The sequence below is a fragment of the Cyprinus carpio genome, chromosome B6 (genome assembly GCF_018340385.1).
Source record: "Cyprinus carpio isolate SPL01 chromosome B6, ASM1834038v1, whole genome shotgun sequence".
In the NCBI taxonomy this organism is placed as follows: Eukaryota; Metazoa; Chordata; class Actinopteri; order Cypriniformes; family Cyprinidae; genus Cyprinus; species Cyprinus carpio.
The window spans coordinates 12,932,526-12,956,344 of NC_056602.1; the positions used below are offsets into that span (position 1 = coordinate 12,932,526).

Consider the following 23,819-nt stretch of genomic DNA (forward strand, 5'->3'; position numbering starts at 1 on the left):
TAAGGCCAGAAGAAATCCAGACTCCTGACTGAGCTTGTTTTCTCACAAGGAAGGGTTTGAGTGCCTAGAAAAGCACTATATATATATAATGAATTATTACTTAAAGGTTTTTTCTTCACTACTGTTGTCTGATGGAGTTTTGGTTGCTCAGTTGGGGTTTAAAAGACAATTACTATTTTGTTTCAGAAATTGATTTGACTGCACTAAGGCTATTCAGTGAGAGCAAAACTTAATCTTAAATTGAGCTGAATAATGATACTATTTTCTTTTGTATAGCTTCCTTTGAAGTTGTTTTATTACTGATAAACTTTCCAAAACTGACACAGTTACTGAATTGAATCAACATTAAACTTACTTGAGTTGAATAATGGCACTATTGCTAATTACTTTCTGTAGAGCTGCTTTATAACTTATATTTATAACTAAAGTTTTTCATAAATTTTGCACTTTGCAACACTGACACTTTTATTTTCCTGTTTATTACTGTGAAGCTGCTTTGAAATTATTTGTACTGATTAAAGCATTATATAAATATAATATTAATGTGACTTGACTTCAAAATTATTGCTTACATTCCAATTAAAAAAAAAAAAACACTGACAGTTGTTGTTCCCTGTGTTGCATTAAAACAAAGTTAGATAATATAAAGACTGTCAATATAGTTTTTCCACAAAATTAATTTGTCATTGTATTTTCATGCTGTGACCGCAGGGAAGCCATGCCAACTTACTAGACTGTCTCATTTTGTTGTTTAATGCTGAGGATAACTCTAGACTAAAAGCCTCAGAAGGACTGGTCTTAAAATAATGCATCATTCTGGTTTAGAGACACTCTTCCCTCAAAGGGAGTTAGTGGACCCAAACCATAGCAGCAAAATGCCCCCCGCAGCATAGTGGAACCAATGGTTCATACAGATTTTCCTTCAATTTGTCCCCCTACTCTATTTTTAGCCAGGATATGATGTTTGATATTGGTATAATATTCCTTTTCTTGCATAGTGGAGACATCAGAATCTATACGTTAGTGGATGGTCTTCATAGCAAAAGTTGACAACTCCTCTCTCATAATTCACATCTTCATCCTTCTCTTCATCCTCCAAACAGTGGTTATGACCATGTATTGCGCTGTCTTCACTATTACTCTGTTGTCTTATTATAATCCTCTTGTTGTTGCTGTTTCGAACTGAAGCCTCGAGAGCTTTTTGTTTGCGGTAAAAATGTGAAAACTTGTTGAAAATGATGGTGATGGGTAGTGCCACAACTAATGTACCGCTTAGGATGCAGCCAGATGCTGCAAGCTTTCCTGCCACTGTCACTGGCACTACATCTCCATATCCCACTGTTGTCATACTAACAGTCCCCCACCACCAGCATGCTGGGATTGTGTCCAAACCAACATCTTCTTCATATTCTGCAGTGTAAGCCACTCCAGAGAACACTGATACACCGACTGCCAGGTACAGTAATAAGATTCCAACCTCTCTGTAGCTGTGCTACACAAAGAAACAAAAAAATTATTTTTGACATGGTAAATATAAGTAGAAACAGTTAAGCACTTAAAAGCTATGGAGTTGCCTGAACTGGTTCAGGAATAATTTTTGTATTTCATTATTTTGGATTTTTTTGTACTCCATTTTTGTAATAATTGGAAGGACCTGAAGGTTTTATAGAATTTTTATAAAAGGAGGTCAAAATATATGATATTTATAGATTATTTGCTACTGGTGTCATGGATTAATTTGCTAAATAAAGCATAATCAAAACATTTAGCATAATCAAAACATTGTTGTGATCTCATGTGAGTGACAGGTTGGTGGAGTGGTGAGGTTATTGTCCTGCCTTCGCACCAGTAAACGTATCATCAAAGAAGAGAAGAAATGTTGTTGCAGGGGGAAGCTATTTTCATTAAAGATAACTTTGTGCATAGATAAATCACTTATAATAATAATTTTATTCCATAAAAAATAAGTAGTGTCAATTTTGATTTCATGGTTAAAGGGATACTCCATCCCAAAATGAAAATTTTGTCATTATTCACTTACCCCCATGTCGTTCCAAACCCATAAAAGCTTCGTTCCTCTTCGGAACACAATTTAAGATATTTTGGATGAAAACAGGGAGGCTTGAGACTGTCCCATAGACTGGCAAATAAATAACAGTGTCAAGGTCCAGGAAAGTATGAAAAGTATCATCAGAATACTCCATCTGCTATCAGTGATTCAACCGTAACATTATGAAGCGATGAGAATACTTTTTGTACACAAAGAAAACAAAAATAACGACTTTATTCAACAATTCCTCTCCTCTGTGTCTGAGCTGTACGCAGGCTGTACGCAGGCTCTTCTGTATCAGCCGCACCACAAGGATACGTTTTTTACGTGTATTTACGCTTTGGTTTGAAAGCAAACAGCGCATCGGCGCAGTGCAGCTGACACAGAAGAGTGTACACTCTCTGCGTACTGCTCAGAATTGCCAAAATGGTACTACGCTGATTTGGAGAGACACCGAAAAGAGGAATTGTTGTTATTTTTGTTTTCTTCGTGTACAGAAAGTGTTCTCGTCGCTTCATAACATTACGGTTGAATCACTGATGGCAGATGGACTATTCTGATGATAGTTTTCATACTTTCCTGGACCTTGACACTGTTATTTATTTGGCAGTCTATGGGACAGTCTCAAGCCTACCGGTTTTTGCCCAAAATATCTTAAATTGTGTTCTGAAGACGAACAAAGCTTTTACAGGTTTGGAACAACATGGGGGTAAGTGAATGATGACAAAATTTTCATTTTGGGATGGAGTATCCCTTTAATCAACTCATTCTGTGTAGGGTGAATATACATCCTCTTTCCCTGGGCATGTCCTGGCCAGGATTTCTAAATTGCCTAAAATGTTTAAAAATTGCATTGGTTGACCATTCTCTGTAGATCCAACTTTCTTGCATGCCATGATAGGTTGATTATGTACAATGGCTAAATGGGATAGTTCAAGTTTCTTTTCAGTCTTTACTTTCAGCAAGAATGAAACCAATAGAAAACAAAGTCAAAAGCTGTGTTCAGCTTGAAGCAGTGCTACACAGATCAACAATGTACCGCGATAGCAATGTCTCCTCTTTGTAGGTCTCACAGTCATTTAGAAATCTTGGCCAGGACATATCCGGGAAAAAGAGGGGATATGGTCACCATATTCTGTGTCTTTATCTGGCCTTACAACAAAAAAATATTTTTTTATTGCATTCAAGCATTAAACCAAATTGAAATTTTATAAAAGTAAGGAACATATGTATATAGATTTAATGCTCATCTGCCATGTTTATAGTTCTTTGATATTTGTGTTTGCAATTTTAAATCAGGAGGGCTTGTGGACAATATTAGCTGTTAGAACAGTAGCAGTGTATTCTTACCTTGAGTGTAGCACCTAGTGACCTTAACCCTGTTGAATGCCTAGCCAACTTTAGCACCCTGAAGATTCTCATCAGCCGCAACACCTGGACCAGTTTTCCCAAGTTGTCCAGCTCTGACTCACTCCCAATGAGCAGATCAAAAAAGACAGTGATGTAAATTGGCATCACTGAGATGATATCAATCAGGTTTAGTGGTAGCAAGAAGAACTTACGATGGTTTGGTGCAAGTAGCATACGTGTTACTACCTCAAAGGTAAACCAGCAAATGCAGAACAATTCTAAAACATGCATAGTTGGGTCTTCAGTTGGATTACCATTTTCATCAAATATCTGGTACTCTGGAATGCTATTGATACACATGGTGGCAATTGATATTATCACCACACAAATGGAAAGCAAGCTGAAAAGTTTGCTAGGAATTGAATAACCTGGATTTTCCAATGTTAGCCACAGACACTTTCGAATGTTTCCAAAACGCATTTCATCAAAGTGCTCGATATCTTTGTTCAAATCAGAAATCTCATCAACCGACGTATCCACACTGCTAACATCACTCTCTTCATCCCACGATTTATGATGTCTCTCCAGTTTACGATCAAGGTAACGGTAACTACAGCAGCTGTCCAGAAAAAAATCACTGATGCCCCAGTACTCTATTTCCTGAGAGAAGGAGAAAATGCACAGCTCTTCCATAATGTGCAGTTTGCCAGTCTGGTAGAAGTGCATGACATAAGGGAAAAGGCCAGGGTTACGGTCGAAGTAAAACTCTTTCTGTTGAACATCAAAATCATCACAGAGCTGTAGAATGTCCTCTTCTGAGTCACATGACAAGAGCTGGCCAAGACGCGTGTCCGGAAACTTCTTCAGAATGCTTGAACATAAAGTGTGCCTCAACCCACCCACATTGATGTGTAAAAGGCTGTCCTTCGGATCCAAAAACCACCAAGTGTATCTTTCCTTCACCATGATCTACCTACACACTGTAATAGAAAAAGAGTACAACATTTGTTTTAGTATGGCTGGCATCCATAATGGGTTCATGTGATTTATGTTATTTTAATGTTAAAAATATTAATATAATTAAAGCACCATAATTTTTGCCTACTTCCTGTGGCATTTAATGTGTGCTGATGTTACAGTATATGCATGCCATTCAGCTCCAAACAAAAAAAAAAAAAAAAAAACCTGAGAGGTATGATGAGGTTCTCAGCTTAGCCTGTGAACAGTAATTCTTAACATAAAATAAATAACTCCTTTTTATAATTTATTGATTTTTTTACATGTTTTTATTTAAATTTTACATAGGCCTATAGTAGTGGTGGATGCACAATCATGTACTTCTTACGTATTTTTGTAAAACTAATGATTAATGGACCATTATTTAAAATTATCCTTTTTTTTTTTTTATACCTGTACATGTTTGATATTTACAACTTGAGTTCGGGGATGCTCTGACTCAATCGAGAGCAGTTAAATAATCATAATGACACCACACAATAGAGGATTTTTTGGGGCAAAAAAATACTTTGCGACAAGCCCCGAATTGGGCCCCAAACCCATCCCCACCCCCCATCTCCAACTGTCCTCAATGTGTTTTTCTTCTACAGTCACATTTGAGTGATGTTGACCTATGAATTTAGATATGATGATTAGATTAATTACAATGATATGGCTTCAAAATGTAACAAGCAGATCAGCAGACATTCAATCATGAACGCATTTATACTTAAGTCATTGTCCTCATGCACGTCCATGTGAGAAATTAAGAAGTTTCTCTTATGGGCATGAGAGCTGTTTATTGTGCCTCTGTCATGAAGTTCAAGATGCTTTCTTCTTAGGTTGAGTTCTTTAAAAAGATCAATCCCTAGCTCTTCGGATATCTAACCTCTGTGGTGTCCAAGAGGTCACACGAGCGAAGGAAGTGAAGGACATGGAGAAAGGGGAATCTGACAGCTAAAGTCTTGTATTTCTCATTTTCCCATCCTGTCACTTTTGGCTGCAAGGATGAGGGAATGAATACTCTCCAAGAGTCACAACCAGACAAGTTTCTTTCTGAAATGGGGAAAAAGTGGTGTCTGACTTTGCCATTGGACATTGCCACTTAGAATGCGTATCCCCTTACCAAAAAGTAGTATACTTCAAGTTTATTTTATTAAGTATATTTAAGTAAAGTTCAAGTATATTTTTAAGTATCTTTTATTTTGCTAATTTTTTGAGAAGGACCTGCTAGTAGTATACTTGTAAGTGTACTGTTTCAATACTCCTTGGGACTAAATTGGCCCACTTTCTAGTATATAAAAGTATACTATTTGTCATGATCCAGTCACTGCAAATCCGTTTATTCACCACACAGACTTTCACACCACACAGTACACCCTGGACTTCATTTCCCATTACCCCTGCCTAGGAACTCATTATTGAACGTCACCTGTTTCCCATCAGTGACACTGTAAAGGATGCACTCATCCACACTCACATTGCAAAGTCTTGTTTAGTTCTGTCTGGTATTTCCAAACGGTTTCCCTGTGTTTGTTCCTTCCGTGTTTTATCTTGAATTTGTTTATACCGACTGTGATTCTCTGCTGCCTGCCCCGACCTCTGCTTGTTTCTGTTTTTGATTTGGATATCCCTTGACATACCTGACGCTGTCCTTTGATCATTGCCTGTTTGACCATTCTGATAACAAACTACTGCATATGGATCCGAACGTCTCTGACTTTCCATTACACTATTAAGTATACTTTAAGTATAACAGTAGCAAACTTTGAGTACACAACTAGTTTACCTCTATGTTTGTAATTTGTACTGCAATTATACTAAAAGTGAACTTATAGGAATACTGCTAGTTTACTAATTAAATACTTTGTTCACTTTAAAGTCTCAGTAAACTACTAGTTTAGTAGTTTTATACTACAAGTATACTCATAAGTTTTCTTTAAGTGAACATCATACTTTAAGTTTACATCATACTTTTAAGTATACTACTATGTCCTTATTTAGGTTTTAATTTGTATATATTTTGTTATATGAATATCTGAACATCCAAAACATCAAAAGAAAGAACAGGGTATCTGCTTGTAAACAAAACATTTTATTCTAGCTTCATGCATTCTTTTTTTAAACACTTTAATGTGGGTACGTTTAAGTAAAAAAAATAAAGAAATAACATTTTGAACAAAAAGCTGAAAAAAAGACTATGAATTGGTTTCATAATGATAATCAAAAAGTAGATGGAGTCGATCAGCACCACAAAGCTTGACTGTAATTATTACCTCTTCATCTGTCGACATTTTATTCATTAACATTACAGTTTTGATGCTGTTTCATGTCAGATGATCATGTTAGATTACATGCGTTAGTATCTGTTGTTTCTTTTTCTTTTTCACTTGTGTTTTTTTTTGAAAATTCTGTACAGAAGATGTGTACTAGCGCCCTCTTCTGTGTAACAATGAAAACACGGATTCTAGGAGCACAAGTATAGCTCAAATATATTTAGACTTTTTGTAAGTGTAAGTCAGGTATACTTAAGTCATTAAGTACATAAAGCCCATTTCTGAGAAGTACATAAAAAGTATACTAAAAGCATACTTTCCTATTTTAGTTTAAAAGAAGTATACTAATAGCACACTTGAATAAACTTTTTTTTTCGTAAGGGTCTGAAGGCTCCCCCCCACCCAGTAAATGAGGCTTTGTCAGCCCGCTTGCACTTCTGTGCAGCATGCTAGATTTCCTAGATAGAACTAGATAGAAGTTGTGCAGGCTCATGCACTTGTTGGTTGGTAAAACTTCAGCAGTGGTGAGTCAAGATGAATGGCGGTCTTGCAGACCTATCAGGCAGACCTTCTGAAAAACATGGACAAATGTTGGAGAACTTTAAGGAGCTGTATCGCACCATTGATTTGGCACTATGTGCCTTAAAGGGGTCATGACATGAGTATTCAAATTTGGCTTGATCTTTTGGCAAATAAGAGGTCTTTGTACCATTAAAACACCCTTCAAGTTTCATAGGTTAAAACGTTCTCATTATAAACAAAGCATTTATTTTATTAAGCTCCAAAAACGGCTCATTCGGATCTGAGAGGACATGATGACATCATGGGGGAATAAATATTTGCATAAACACTGTCGCCAGAGCAAGACATTGACAAACAGTTATCTTCTCACCATTGGCCCCACCCACTGGCATCCAGTTGCTTAATTGCTGACACTTGATTACGCGACACGACACTTGCAAAATCATCTGGATACAGTATACAGATGAGCGTTAGATTTTTTTTTACACAGTCCATGCGATTGAGTCTGTTGTCAATAGGAAAAATGGAGTGAAAGAATGTTCGCTTTGACATGTTTGGTTTAAACAACTTGTTCGTGATTTTGTACAGATATCAGAAATATCCCAGCGTAAGGAACAAGTGGATGTTTTTTTTTTTTTCAGAGCATTTTGTTTTGTAAATGAAGCTCAGTGTCATGGAGAGTTAACAAAGGAACATTTTTTAAAAGATGAAGCGGTACTAGATCTGACTGCAGATGCATCACAAACTGTAAGTAAAATATTTCATAATGCTTTTTCTGTTGTCACAGAAACAAGTACAGTATTTTCCAATCTTCTTGGAAGCAGACTTATGGATTACTTGCACAACTGATTCCACATACTTATTTTAGTTCATGCATTATGCAAAGATTTATTCATGAGAAATGTGTATTTATCTAGCATATTTTAGGACTTTCTGTTTAATATTTCAGAATATTTCCCCGCCTTTCTATGAAAACAAATCTTCTTCTGAACACACATTTTAAGTGGACTTTCGGGAACTAGGCAGCAACATAGATCTACACATAGATACCTAATTTGACTGTACCAGACATGTCAACATGTCCACCATCTTGGAACAGTCAACATTCTAAGGCTACTCATCACTCATACTAACAAACCAATCATTTTTCATGTAAATGCCATAACATTGTGCACGCTATGCTTGTAAGAACCATAGATATATATGGTTCTCTGATGATCAACAATTTTATATTTATAGGAGTTTTAACCAGTATTTTTTGCCATTCTATTTACCATGTGCAGAATTATGTAACATTAATTATAAACTAAATCCTGTGAAAATCAGCTGCTGAATACTAGCATATATAGTTATTCATACATGTTGCTCTCGATTGAGCATTCAGACGGCTTATGCATAGTGGCCCAAAGGAAGAGCTGCTAATGCAATATCGTCATATAGATATCTATTGGCAACAACAGCACATCGTAAACATATAATCTGAAACTAGTGAGCAATTTTATTTTAAAAAATACTTAATGAAGTTCAGGGCAAGTAAGTGACCTCATATATATAAGGAGATGCTGACCTCCACAGCTCTACAGTTGGAGAAAGTGTAATCGTCAACTTGGATCATGTGTCCCATGTAAACCAATCATATTGTATCATAAAATCACTTTCTTGGTTTTAGGACTGTCAATAACTATTTGCGGATACCATAAAAATAAATGATTAGTGTCATAAATACCTTCCTGTAGCTCAATCAGTACAGCATAGTGTAGTCCCAAGGTCATGGGTTTGATCACCAGGAAAAGCAAGAAATGATAAAGAACTGCCTTTACGAAAAAGAAGTTTATTCAAGTGTGCTTTTAGTATACTTCTTTTAAAGGGGTCATATGATGCTGCTAAAAAGAACATTATTTTGTGTATTTGGTGTAATGAAATGTGTTCATGCGATTTAAGATTCAAAAAACACATTATTTTCCACATATTGTACATTATTGTTTCTCCTCTATGCCCCACCTTGTGAAACGCGTCGATTTTAACTAGGCTCATCAGTCCGAAAAGCGAGGTGTGCTCTGATTGGCCAGCTATCCAGTGAGTTGTGACTGGCGGAATACCTCAAGCGTGTGACCGAAATGTCCGGCCGGAGCAATGAGACATGAACAAAAAACCCAGTATAAACGTGATATAAACATGATTTCTAGTCGTGTCCTCTTTTGGAAGGCCAAACAAAGTAGTTTCGCTTTCTTAACGAAACAGCCTCACACACCCTGCCTTGAGTGAGCAGAGGCCGGAGGCCTAGAGTGAGCCGTGACCTAGAGTGAGCGGAGGCCGGCTTCAGTGAGCAGAGGCAGGCGGGTTTGAGAATGGCATGGCTGGCGGATTCTATGAAGGAGCGTCCATTGAGCTTGCGGCAACCACATGTGTGGAGACCGGGCTGGACTACGCTTGGTTGGAGTTGGATTCATATATGGTGATAGACGGTTCAAAGTTGATGTGTTTTTCCTCAGCGACCAGCACGGATCAGCTCCAGGCATGATGAAGCGGATATTGTCCTCTTTTGGAAGGCCAAACAAAGTAGTTTCGCTTTCACAGAGAGACAAACAGCATCTATACTACATGGCGGTGGCAACAACAATACTACAACGAGAACAAAAGGTACGCCTTCTTTCTTTGTGGCGTTATGCAAATCTTCCCACATAGTGACGTAGAGATGTGTGGGGGTGTGTTAGAACAAGCCATTTTAGGGGGGCTGTGGATGAGTCTTAACTTTTATAAAGAATATCTCTTTGGATTTGAGAGTTTTAGTCTTTGCAACTTTACAGATCTTCTTTATGCACCAAGAGCTTGTAACACTCCAAAGAGAAAGGAAAAATTGAAATCGCTTCATATGACCCCTTAAACTAAAAATAGGAAAGTATACTTTGTCTACTTTTTGTATTTCTCAGAAATATACTTACAATTAAATATAAGTATACTTTACTTGTACTCAGAAAAAGTCTAAATTTATTTGAGCTATACTTGCTCTGAGAATTTTTTCATTTTTATATGTTAGGGGGCACTACACATTACACATCTTCTATACAGATTTTCCAAAATACAAGCGAAGAAGAAACCGAAACAACAGTTTCTTCTACACGTTATCTAGGATGATCATCAAACATAAAACAGCATCAAAACTGTGTAACGTTATGGAATAAAACGTTGACCCATGAAGAGTTAATAATGATTGTGAAGCTTCGGGGTGTTGATTGAATCCATCTACATCAGGGCAAGGCAACATCAGTCCTGGAGTGTCGATATCCTGCAGAGTTTAGCTCCAACCCTGAAAAAAAACCTCACTTGTGTGTAGCCTTAGTAATCCTGAAGACCTTGATTAGCTTGTTCAGGTGTGTTTGATTAGGGTTAGAGCTAAAATCTGTAGGACAGCGTCACTCCAGGACTGACGTTGCCTATCCCTGATCTACATTTTGATTATCATTCTGAATCCAAATCATAGTCTTTTTTTCATCTTTTTGTTGAAAATGTTTTTTTTTTTTTTATTTTTTTTTTACTTATGAAACTTACCCACATTCAAGTGTTTATAAAAAAAAGAATGCATAAAGCTAGAATAAAATGTTTTTGTTAAGAAATGATAAAGAACTGCCTTTACGAAAAAGAAGTTTATTCAAGTGTGCTTTTAGTATACTTCTTTTTGGTGTTTTATATGATGATGTTATAATGAAGATTATTTTGTGTATTTGGTGTAATGAAATGTGTTTCATGCGATTTAAGATTCAAAAAACACACATTATTTTCCACATATTGTACATTATTGTTTCTCCTCTATGCCCCACCTTGTGAAACGCGTCGATTTTAACTAGGCTCATCAGTCCGAAAAGCGAGGTGTGCTCTGATTGGCCAGCTATCCAGTGAGTTGTGACTGGCGGAATACCTCAAGCGCGTGTGACCGAAATGTCCGGCCGGAGCAATGAGACATGAACAAAAAACCCAGTATAAACGTGATATAAACATGATTTCTAGTCGTGTCCTCTTTTGGAAGGCCAAACAAAGTAGTTTTCGCTTTCTTAACGAAACAGCCTCACACACCCTGCCTTGAGTGAGCAGAGGCCGGAGGCCTAGAGTGAGCCGTGACCTAGAGTGAGCGGAGGCCGGCTTCAGTGAGCAGAGGCAGGCGGGTTTGAGAATGGCATGGCTGGCGGATTCTATGAAGGAGCGTCCATTGAGCTTGCGGCAACCACATGTGACGACCCCGGGCTGGACTCCGCTTCATCCACGGTGAAAGCCAATCCGGCGATCCACAGTGCAAAGTTGATGTATTTCCTCAGCGACCAGCACGGATCAGCTCCAGGCATGACGAAGCGGATATTGTCCTCTTTTGGAAGGCCAAACAAAGTAGTTTCGCTTTCACAGAGAGACAAACAGCATCTATACTACATGGCGGCGGCAACAACAATACTACAACGAGAACAAAAGGTACGCCTTCTTTCTTTGTGGCGTTATGCAAATCTTCCCACATAGTGACGTAGAGATGTGGGGGTGTGTTAGAACAAGCCATTTTAGGGGGGCTGTGGATGAGTCTTAACTTTTATAAAGAATATCTCTTTGGATTTGAGAGTTTAGTCTTTGCAACTTTACAGATCTTCTTTATGCACCAAGAGCTTGTAACACTCCAAAGAGAAAGGAAAAATTGAAATCCCTTCATATGACCCCTTAAACTAAAAATAGGAAAGTATACTTTGTCTACTTTTTGTATTTCTCAGAAATATACTTACAATTAAATATAAGTATACTTTACTTGTACTCAGAAAAAAGTCTAAATTTATTTGAGCTATACTTGCTCTGAGAATTTTTTCATTTTTATATGTTAGGGGGCACTACACATTACACATCTTCTATACAGATTTTCCAAAATACAAGCGAAGAAGAAACCGAAACAACAGTTGCTTCTACACGTTATCTAGGATGATCATCAAACATAAAACAGCATCAAAACTGTGTAACGTTATGGAATAAAACGTTGACCCATGAAGAGTTAATAATGATTGTGAAGCTTCGGGGGTGTTGATTGAATCCATCTACATCAGGGCAAGGCAACATCAGTCCTGGAGTGTCGATATCCTGCAGAGTTTAGCTCCAACCCTGAAAAAAAACCTCACTTGTGTGTAGCCTTAGTAATCCTGAAGACCTTGATTAGCTTGTTCAGGTGTGTTTGATTAGGGTTAGAGCTAAAATCTGTAGGACAGCGTCACTCCAGGACTGACGTTGCCTATCCCTGATCTACATTTTGATTATCATTCTGAATCCAAATCATAGTCTTTTTTTCATCTTTTTGTTGAAAATGTTATTTTTTTTTTACTTATGAAACTTACCCACATTCAAGTGTTTATAAAAAAAAGAATGCATAAAGCTAGAATAAAATGTTTTTGTTTACAAGCAGATACCCTGTTCTTTCGTTTGATTCAGATATTCTTATAACAAAATATATACAAATTAATAAATAAGGACACAGTAGTATACTTAAAGTATGATGTAAAGTTAACTTAAAGAAAACTTACGAGTATACTTACGAGTATACAGTAGTTTACTGAGACTATACTAAAGTGTACTAAAAATGCTACAAGTATTTAATTATTAAACTATCAGTATACCTATAAGTTCACTTTAAGTATAGTTGCAGTACAAACTAATAACACAGAGGTAAACTAGTTGTGTACTCAAAGTTTACTGCTGTTATACTTAAGGTAGACAGTGGGCCAATTTAGTCCCAAGGAGTATTGGAATAGTACACTTACCAGTATACTACTAGTACACTGATATTTGTATACTTACTACATAAAGTATACTTAAAATATTGAACTTTACTTAAGTATACTTAATAAAATAAACTTGAAATATAAGCCTACTTCTTTTTGGTAAGGGTGATGTGTTTCTTGAGTGTCTAATAGTGTCTGCCAAATGAATAAATGTAAACCGAATACTTCCTGTCCTTGATTTCTTTTTAGTTTTCCATTGTAAACTCCAAATATAGCTCACTTCAAAATAAATTGACAAAAATGTTATGGCAAACACACTGAAGATTAGCGAACAGGCTGTCAGTTAATTAAGAAATAAGCTGTTAACTCACAAAAGTAAAAAGTAAAAAAAGGATTTCTGTGAGGTTATGTTTAGTGGTTGAGTTAGGGTTAATGGATAGACAAATTAATTAGCTCTGTATAAAAACTAGTACACCTACTGCAGAGTCCCTGCAAAACATAGCCATTGCAAGTTTGTGTTGCGCATTGCTAATCGTACAGCCAAATATCGATAGACCTATTTGCCCATATCACATGACACAGTTAATATGTAGTAATCACTGACACACTCAATTTATTGTGGTTTAGTGATTTGGTCAGAACAGTTGCCATCTGATATTAACGAAATTAATTAGTAGGCTATGATTTGTGAACCGAGTCTTTATCGAAAGCAGCAGCAGCTCATTTGCATTTAAAGAGACAAAAACAGAGTGTTTCTGCTTCCACTCAAAATAGGCATTTTCAAAGGGTATTTTGAGCTGAAACTTTACAGACACATTCTGGGGACACCAGAGACTTACATAATGTAAAAAGGGGTATAATATGTCACCTTTAATGCCATCCAGTGGGCATCTGGAATCAATAGTTCGTAATCAACTTTCTTGTAGGCAACATCAGAAATAATAATATAATCTAGAGAATATACAATAAGTAAAATATAAATATTGTATATAAAATGCATCCTGTAGTAAAGTTTTATATATTACACAGCAGTTGCCTCTATTATTTTAATAGTTTACTTTATTAAATGTTAACAGCCAGGCGCCTAAATTAGCTACCGTACAGCGCAACTTGGCAGTGGTCTAAGGATAAATCAAAACCAAAGGACAGCTTTTACTCTTTTTAAACTTGGAGACCTCAAAACCAATGCTGTAAGTAGCCAAATTACACTTCAAATAGTCTACAGGACTTAACAGGTCACACACACAAACACAGCGGCTATAGGTAGGCTATATAGCATAAATTCAAAAGGAAAAATAAAAAATAAAAGAATAATAAATAAGCAGGATCTAGCCTAGACATTTGCAAGCATTGTATTAAATTGAAAGCATACCAGTGGCCACAACTATTCTTAAGAAATTGCATATCGCTATGCTCTTAAACACAATAAATCGTGCAGATTCCATTTAATTAATCCATTTTGTTCCTTTATAATTATACTGGATATTCGCTTCTCTTTAACCTTTTTTTTTTTTTTTTTAATGTAGCCTGTAGTTTTTTATCTGTTAGGCTATTGTTGCGTTTTGATAGAAATCAACATGATACTTAAAGCAAAATGTTGCATCTCCGTTTTTAATTTGTTCTCCCCTATATATCAGCTTATGATTCTACAATCAAAAAGGAAACCTACCACACAGATGTCACTGTTTGTTCTCCACTTGTTTCTTTTCACGTTTGTTTACGACGCCTGTGTAAGATGTCATAAAGTACATCAATCCATTGATCTATAGTAATCTATAATCACTGATTTTGTAAATATTTTATTTCTCTAATATCAGTTTTATCTTTTCGCTTCGCAATAAATTGCTCCTCATACTCCACTAGCTCATTTTCCCTCCGCTCCTGCTGCTTAGATCTGAAATGATGCGCAGTTGTCCAGTCAGGCGCGGAAAGTACACACCCTAGCAGTGAAACACTGCAGTTCACAAGAACGTCAATTCTTGAATTAACGTAGGCTATTTGAATATCCTGTGAATCTTTTTCAGTCACGTTTAGGGGCAGGAAGAAAAGTTTTTTTATGGATTTTTTTGTTTTGTTTTGTTTTTTTGATCAATCTATTCAACTTGTTCAGAGGTATTCACCTTTGTATGTCTGGGTGAAATCTTGCTTCTTTCATTTTCTAAGAAATGTTTGTTTATCCTTGCCTGTCACTCAATGGGTCAGCCCTGTCAGATGCAAAAACAATTAATGTGTCAAATAATTGTTATATTGAAAAATATAGTATTTTCCTCCATTAATTAATTAGGATAATTGTTTTTAAACTGATTTTCAAATGAATATTTTTGCATTACTGTAATCACATTCAGAAAATATTCCATTCTAATTTAACAAAATTGCCTGATTCACATTTATCTTTCATATCAGTGGGTGCATGATCCAACCAAATGGACTCAAATGGCCAAACAGCCTGCAGTTAGCTCACTGAAATCTGACTCCATCAGAGGTGTATTCGGGCGTATGCTGCATGCTTACTTTTTGCCTGGGCTGTTTGCATATAACAACTTTATCAGTCTTTTGCTGCTTCGGAAGTCCATAACCTACTTTCCTAATGTTAGCTTGCCATTTAACTTTATCCAAATTTGATTTTTTGTTGTAATTAGTACTTTGTCACTAGAAATGTACCATTCCATACCCCTGATCACCATCATTGATTGAGGGAAGGCAGTGTAGTGAGTGGACTAGACACTTTAATTTTTAAAGCCACTGTTAAACTCTAGGATTCCATGAACACTAAAGATCTTTTGCAAATCCTAATTTTAAGTCTATCGAAGTACCTTCCTTTTGAGAAGGAAATTCTCAAAGATCTAAATTTTCTTTACAGAAGCAGGTATCCATTGGAGCTTAGTAGCCTATACTTTATAGTGAAGCAGAGATTTGTAGACTCTGTACACGTTTTAGTTTATGCTCTGCCCAGGGCATTAGGGGAATGCAAGACTTAATTGAATCTCCTCATACTGAGTGCCAAGATTTGAAACCCCTCAGGAACACTACGCAGACCTTTCCTGTCAGACAGCAGAAAGTAGGAGGGCTTTTAGTCCTATGAATATCAATGTCTGACAGGCGGTATGCATAAATGCTGCAAATTTATGATGGTCAACCTTAATGGCCCACTGCTCAGTCTTAGAGAAGTTTATAATGTAAAAGGGTAAAAGTAAGATATTATCACACCGTATACGCCACGGCATCTTTGTTTCCAGGCGGAAAATTAAAGAACACTACACACATGTCTCCCGGTAATCCTGTACAATGCAACCAATCCAATGACAATGAAGGCATTAATGAACATGTTAGTATATTTTTAGAACTGAGTGCTGGCGGTGAGCTGAACAAGAACATAACATCAACCATAACATCAAACAACTGACAGAGCATAAGAGAAACATAAGAGCTGAGCTGAGTTGAACCAATAACTGATAAGTTATTAAGTTATAAGTTATTCAATAAGCTGAGTTGAACCAATGAACTAATGAGTAACTGCGAAAAAACTAACAAGAAGATGGGTGTGGTCCAATGAGTGTCCATGTCAACAAACAAGGAAACGGAGCAGCAGGGAATCATAAGGTGAACAAAGCAACAATGAAGACACAGAACTACACAACAATAGTCCATGACCAGTTTCTCAGGCAACACAGGCAGGGATCATGATATAGCCCCCTGTTAAGGGCTTCCTAACAAGGTCGCAGAACTGGAGGGTGGTGGAGCAGAGGTGAAACAGGGGGAGGATGGAGGCCCAGGCCCATGTTGTGGAAGAGGGCCTAAAGACTGTGGTGGAGCAAGTGACCAGAGTGGCACAGGCAGAGCAAGAGATCAGGGGAGAGCAGGTGACCAGGTAAGAGCCAGCGGACCAGGTAGCCAGGGTGGAGCTGGTGACCAGGGCAGAGCCAGCAGTGCAGGTGGCTAGGAGAGATCAGGCAGTATTGGTGGCCAGGGTGGAGCTGGAGACCAGAACGGAGCAAGCAGAGCAGGCGGCCAGGGTAAGGTGGAACAGAATATCACCACAGCAGTGCAGTTGGAGTGGCCCACATACACAAAATGGCAACCGCCATTTCTGAAAGTGCCATGAACAAAGGAATGATCTCTTGGACAGGGTGCACAGGGGCTGCTGGGCTTGAAAGCACTGAAGATCTGGAGCTGGAGATGCTGGCCTCCTGTACCGACAACAATGAAGGCTCCATGTCCAGCATAGCTTGAGCAGGGTAGGCCCCCAACAAAAAATGTTTAGTGGAAACATAGGTCATAATGGACTCCTCCTCCACCTCTCCCAGAGTGAAGGAGGAACCACTTCAGCTGAAGAGCTAGCTCCATAATGGCACAATGTCCCCCAAAGACCAGCATGGGAAAGTTGTGAGCAGAGTGGTACATTGAGTCCACAGCAATAAAATGTCATGAATTAACTGTCTGGAAAGGGTGTGTTATGCTACGTCCAGAAACTCACTGGTATGGTCCTCAAGCAAGCGCTGTCCCCAGTGCATGAGAATAAAATGCATTCCCGCAAGATCCATACTAAAATGTCAGTCGTTCCGTAATGATGTAGGCAAGATTGAGAATCTAATTGCAGGAATTTACTGGTAGAAACAAAACTGCAAAAACAGACACTGGGGGCATGAGGAACAGGAACATAAAGATCATCAAACAATTGACAGTCAAGTTGTAAAGTAGGAGGCATGACAACAGAGTGGGGATCCATTTGCAGGCTTTATTAAAAGAGAGTGTGGTCAAAACAGGCAGGCTCCAGAAACAGTAAACAGTAACAGCAGAGACATGGCAAAAGAGACCGGTTTGCATAGCAATCTTAACATTAGAAAATACGACACAGCATACAAAATACTGAAGTGATAAAGTTAAACATTTGTAGACATATCTTGCATAACAGCACTATAGACACAACAATGAGAAAGACTATTGCCTTATATAGTGGTTGTCTTATTGTTTGTGGGCTTTGTGTTTAAAAAAAAAAAAACCTGACTTTTAACACTTTTGCTAGGTATTTGAGTAAATGAAAACACAATACTTACGTTTTAATCTGAATTCCCCCACAGAACTCTCACCTGCCCTGTTCTTTGAATAGAAACACCATCTGTGCGCAAGTGATTCTGGGATATGGTAGGGTGCAAAGTGTCCATCAGATGTACACTTCATTTTCCCGGGAAACGGATGGCGCATTTGACGTCTCTTTCGAAATACATCAGCCTTCGTCAGGTGCATTCTGACTTTGGGACAGCTTATGTCGTGATGCTGTGACTCAATCGCACTTATCATCCGCACTTCGGAGTCCACACACTTCAGTTTGGGACAGCCTTCGTCGCACCATTGTGACGCATTCGCACTTCAAATGCACCCTCCGGAGTCCATGCACTTAAGTTTGGGACACAGCTCTTGTCTGTTTGTCATGCTGCCTTCTTTATACTCTTCAGTTCCTATTTCCTGTCATGTGATCAGTCACATGACAGTCAGACCCAGACTCATTTAAAGACATACACACATTAAAATGGTTAAGAGGAATAAAATGGCTAAGACAACATGAAAACCTATTAAAACTCAAATATACATAAAATCATTAAAATATATTGAGCAAGTTAAAACATGTCCTGTGTAACAGTGTCTGATGACTGAGGAGTTACCTTTGTGTACTTACCATTCCAGAACCTCACTGTATTGGATTATCACCCACTTTGGATTGTATATACAATGGTGGACACTTCTCACATACACATTGGGACTTACAGCATGCTGGAGTTCTTAAGGACTGTTTTAATGGTATGGAAAGGAAAGACTTTTAACCGCCTAGGATTACTAGTTTTATTACTGTATGTTGTTTTAAGTCTCTTGTGAACATTGTAAATACATATTTGATTTTCACTTTTACTATTGTTGTTTGATTCATCTTTTTAAACACTCAAATCACTCACACAGTTTAATCTGACCCCATTTTAAATTAATGTAATTCAGCCAATAAGGCTGATCGTTAACACACAAAACAAATTTTATTTCTATAGCACATTTAAAACAACTGCCATTGACCAAAGTGCTTTCCAGCAACATTACATACAGTCACCCAAATAAGATTCAACATTAAAATGTAAAACCTGGTCCCTCTAATCAATTCTAAAAGCTCTACCAAAAAGGTACAATTTCAAACTAGACTTAAAGGCATCCACAGATGGGGAAGATTTAATGTGCATTGGTAGAGGGTTCCATAATCGAGGAGCAGCCATTGCGAAAGCCCTATCACCCTTTGATTTTAAACTCGTTTTGGGAACATGAAGAATAATCTGTTTTGAAGATCTCAAGTTTCTAGAATTTTGAAAAGAAATCAATCAATATATTTTGGAGCAATGCCATGCAATGCATTAAAAACTATCAGCAAAACCTTAAATTCAATTCTAAATTCTACAGGCAACCAGTGTTTAGAAACCAAAACTGGAGTAATTCCCTCTCTCTTCTTTGTGAGTCAAAAGTCTGGTATGGTGACCCATACTCAGAATTTGTGCTCTGCATTTAACCCATCTAAAGTGCACACACACAGCAGTGAACACACACACACACACACACACACACACACACACACCGTGAACACATACCCAGAGCAGTGGGTAGCCATTTATGCTGCGGCGCCCTGGGAGCAGTTGGGGGTTCGGTGCCTTGCTCAAGGGCACCTCATTCCTGGTATTGCCGGTCTGAGACTCGAACCCACAACCTTAGGGTTAGAAGTCAAGCTCTCTAACCATTAGGCCATGACTATAATATAATATATATTATCATATTTATAATTTCCTTGGAAGCAGAAGAAGGTCCAAAAACAACACACTCAGTCTTATTAGTATTAAGATGAAGAAAATTGCTTGCCAACCAGGCTCTTTTCTCACCTAAACACCTAAAGGCCTCATATATAATGAAAATAAAATAGGCCCAAGTATAGACCCCTGTGGCACACCACTATGTAATTTAGCTGATGTAGAACACAGATCTCCAAGACAAACTGAGAAAGATCTATCTTTTAAACCATTCTACGGCAGTACTCTTAACACCAACATCTTCCAAATGCTGCAATAAAATTCCATGATCAACGGTAAGAAGGGTGTATTCTGTACTATGAAGAGACCTAAAACCTGACTGGAACATATCTGTAACAGCATTCAAATCTAAATATGATGCAAGCTGAGACAGAACAACCTTCTCGATAAGAATTTTTTTTATTTCAATATAGGTTGGTAATTACTTAATACAGTATAGTCCAAATTTGGTTTCTTAAGAAGTGGCTGCACTACTGCATGTTTAAAACAAGCAGTAACATTTCCATTATTTAAACTAATATTAAAAAGAAAGTGAAGAGTTTTACCTAAAAGATCAACAATTTTAACAACAGCTGAAGAGGAAGAGGATCAGACAGATGTGCAGCAGGTCTAGTGTGCCTTAATATATGCTCCAACTGAGGTAAAAGAATAGGTCCAGAGAAGACAGGAGGGAGGATCCCGCACTCGATAGGTGAGCGGCGCGTTCCACGACTTTGTTATCTCAGCGGTGCATAACTGCCCGCTGGATTACACTGCGCCCCATTGCAGCAGTGTGGGGGACCTCCATCATAGTGATGTCGAGCTCCTTAGCATCCTGTCCAAGGCAGTTGATAAGCTTGGTTTGGTGTGGGCGCCTCCTGCCGAGCCGGCCAGAAGCCATCTGTACGAATGGTACCTCTAGGTGGATCGTGACTGAAAAGACACCCTGCGGAGGCCAGGCCCCTTTTTCCCAGAGGTGCAAGATGAGATAACGTGGAACGCACCACTCACCAGTCGAGTGCACAACCCGGGATCCTCCTTCCTGTCTTCTGTGGATGGCACTGACCAAGTGGTGTATGTTTAACTACCCTCCATGGAAGAAGCCGTCGCTGCCCATCTCTGTCCTTCAGTTGCGGCAATCTGGAGAGTGAGAAACAACTCAACTCTTCCCTCTAAACCTTGCCGCGCCACTGCAAACTTTGCAGGCAAGGCTTTCTTGGGTGGGCTAAGCAGTTTTAGCACTGCACGTGATGGCAATACTCCATGTGTATCAGGCCAAGCTACTCAAGTCTCTGGATGAGGACGGGCCGGACCCTGAACTGTGAACTGCGCCATGGATCTGGCCCTCAGAACTCGAACGTTCGGCTGCAACATGGAAATCTTGTGCTAGATCGTCACCTGTAGATTATTCTGACTGAGTTAAAGGACTCTGAAAAAATGTCCCTTCTGGACACCACTGTGAATCCCTCGGGTCTCTTAGGAGCAGCAGTAGAGACGTTCACGGAGTGCTTCGTTGAAGCACAGAAACAGTCAAAGGCTATAAGACACTTCCTGCCAAAGCGCACCAGCGCAAACCTTTCGGCGTGTTCCCGCTCCTCCTCAGCATATACCTCACAAAAATTGTCATGTTTGTGTTTGACTGTTCCACTATGCAGTGCAATAAAGTCGAAAAACATACCAAACTCACCTCAATATCGGAGCAATTCTACTCCTCTCACTCCCCTCTCCCCCATCACTCACTCTCACATTTGTGTGGTATTAAACTCCCGCACCCAAACAGTGAGTTATGCCTCACAGTGTGCAGTCTTCCTCGCCTTCTGTCACAGTTCACAGAAGCTTGGCAGGCACTGTCAGGGGTATCAGAGTGGGTTATGAAATCAATAAAGAACGGCTATACACTTCAGTTCTTCCGCAGGCCGCCCTGTTTCAACGGTGTGTTAATGTCCTCTGTACAGGAGCGGAATGCCTCAGTTCTGTGAGAGGAAATACATTACCTCCTCGAGTGTGCTGGTCAACTACAAGCGCAGACTCCTCGCTCATGTTAAAAACTGCATTACAGTGCTTGCGCGCTCTTAAAAAAAATTATGCAAAATATGGCCCGTGTGCTCGCTCACGTCACAGCCCTCAGCTAAAGAGTGAATGTGAGCAAGAGCGATTTCACTTCTGCCCAGAATGTGATATTTCTGTGTCTGGAGCTGAATTCCAGTACAACGTGCGCGGCTGCGCACGTCTGTCGCAAGAGCTCTTTCTCTTCTTCATGAATTGCCTCTCGTATTTCAGGGAAGGAGCAAGCGTGAAGATTCGCATGTCTCAGACTACAGGGTCTTATGGCTTCGGCTGTCAATGTCCTGCCTCTGTGCCATGTGAGAAAGAATTTATTCATGAAGTGGGTTTATCTCTTCAATTCTGCCCATTACGCGATCTCTGCCGCTCAGTCACAGTGACGCACTTGTGCACAGAGGTGCTGCATTACTAGAGGAATGCAGAGTTTTACACTGGGACCTCTCTGGGACCATCATGTTACAGAAAGTGGAAACCACAGACGCGTCCTTAACAGGATGGGGAACCATCCAGGAGAGCAGAACATTGAACATGTGTGGCCGAGGACACTCAACCCAGCCTACATAAAGTATTTGGAGCTCCTCACAGTTTACATGGCTCTGAAACATGTTCTGCCCCGCCTGCAAGGACATCATGTGCTGGTGCATTGCGACAACACCACAACCATATGAACTGCCAGGTGGAATGCATCCCTCCAAGATGCCCGCTATTGTTTGTTCTTCTCGCTACAGGATGAGTGCTCCGTTTAAAGGGGTTTCCTTGCAGGACAATTGTGCTGCTGCAAGCTGGGCTTCTCCACACACATTTGTCAAATACTTCTGGCTTGATGTTTTTGTAGCCTTGTGCGCTTAGACCCTTTCCTTTTTTTTAGCCTGGGTTGTCCAGCCCAGTTTATTCATCTCATTAAGCAGATCATCTGTACCCTCCCCTGACACATTATTATATTTTTAGATGTATGTATACGTCAATATATACATATGTATATTTCTACAATATATGCCTTGACATTATGTTTGTTGTCAGTTCTCATATACTTGTTACCACATGTCATTTCTGGTATTGATGATTCATGACTGGTATTGCATTCTCACTTTGTGTGGGGTTAGATACTTGGTGACGTGTCAAGCACCGCTTTGTCAGGTTACCATCCTCTGGCTTACAGGGCCTTGCTGTGAGTATACTGGGCAACCGGAGAGCTGTCCATATCTCCCATAGGTGGATCTCGAACATGAGATGATGAAAGAGAACAAAAAGTTACTGTTCATACCCCGGTTCTCTGAAACATCGATTGGAGAGATCCACCAAGTTTGCCCTGCTTGCTGCACAAGAAGCCAATATGCTCACTGAGGAAAGGTAGCGCGTGCAGGGGCTATATGCGCTCGGTTGAGGTGCAGCCCCTTACCTGCTACTCTGTAGAGGTCAGGCGCGCATGTCCTTCTTATAGGTGGATCTCTCCACTCAATGTTTCAGAGAACCGGGGTTACAAACAGTAACCTGTTGTTTTATACTGTACAAAAGAAATGGAAATGTCCTCATAAAACACGTTTATGTTGTTATACCAGTGTAATATCCATGTCATTATACAAATTTGTGTCCTCATAAATCACATAAACATGCACACACACACACACACACACACACACACACACACACACACACACAAAATGTATTTTCTGTATTTTTTTAAACATGAATGAGGGTGCTTCAAGGGATTCAGCAATAGTTATAGTATACCTCTTTTTTTAGGACTATACTTAACCTATTTTCAAAGGTTTGCAAATGCAAATTACAGTTGTCTTTTTATGAGACAGTACTCACATTGGAGTGAGGAGGTTAATTCTATAGCTAAGCAGACTCACAAACATCCAAAATTGCCATAAATGTATCATTAGATAAGTTGGAAGTCAAAGGATAAATTAAAGTAGCTGTCAGAAAGATGTGCCAAGAGATATGGCATAAAAGAAAAATAGGCACAATCTTTATGGCATTCGAAAAGAAGTTGGATCTGAATGAT

The 23,819-nt window shown here is 38.8% G+C and overlaps 1 protein-coding gene across 1 annotated transcript; it reads right to left on the reverse strand.

Annotated features, from left to right (window-relative positions):
- Positions 1–478: 478 nt before the first annotated feature.
- LOC109060372 (potassium voltage-gated channel subfamily S member 2-like) lies at positions 479–15,644 on the reverse strand. The gene is made up of 3 exons (XM_042725756.1): positions 14,602–15,644; positions 3,401–4,380; positions 479–1,492 (listed from the first exon to the last, which is right to left on the reverse strand). Exons 2-3 carry the CDS (start codon positions 4,364–4,366, stop codon positions 1,007–1,009), a joined length of 1,452 nt encoding a protein of 483 aa, XP_042581690.1. The 5' UTR covers positions 4,367–4,380; positions 14,602–15,644; the 3' UTR covers positions 479–1,006.
- Between the last annotated feature and the right edge of the window lie 8,175 nt (positions 15,645–23,819).

Excerpts from the sequence above, each read along its gene's own strand:
- LOC109060372 (XM_042725756.1), bottom strand. The coding sequence starts at position 4,366 with ATGGTGAAGGAAAGATACACTTGGTGGTTTTTGGATCCGAAGGACAGC. Across the intron at positions 1,493-3,400 it reads CACTAGGTGCTACACTCAAG|CACAGCTACAGAGAGGTTGG; the intron begins GTAAGAATACAC and ends TTCTTTGTGTAG.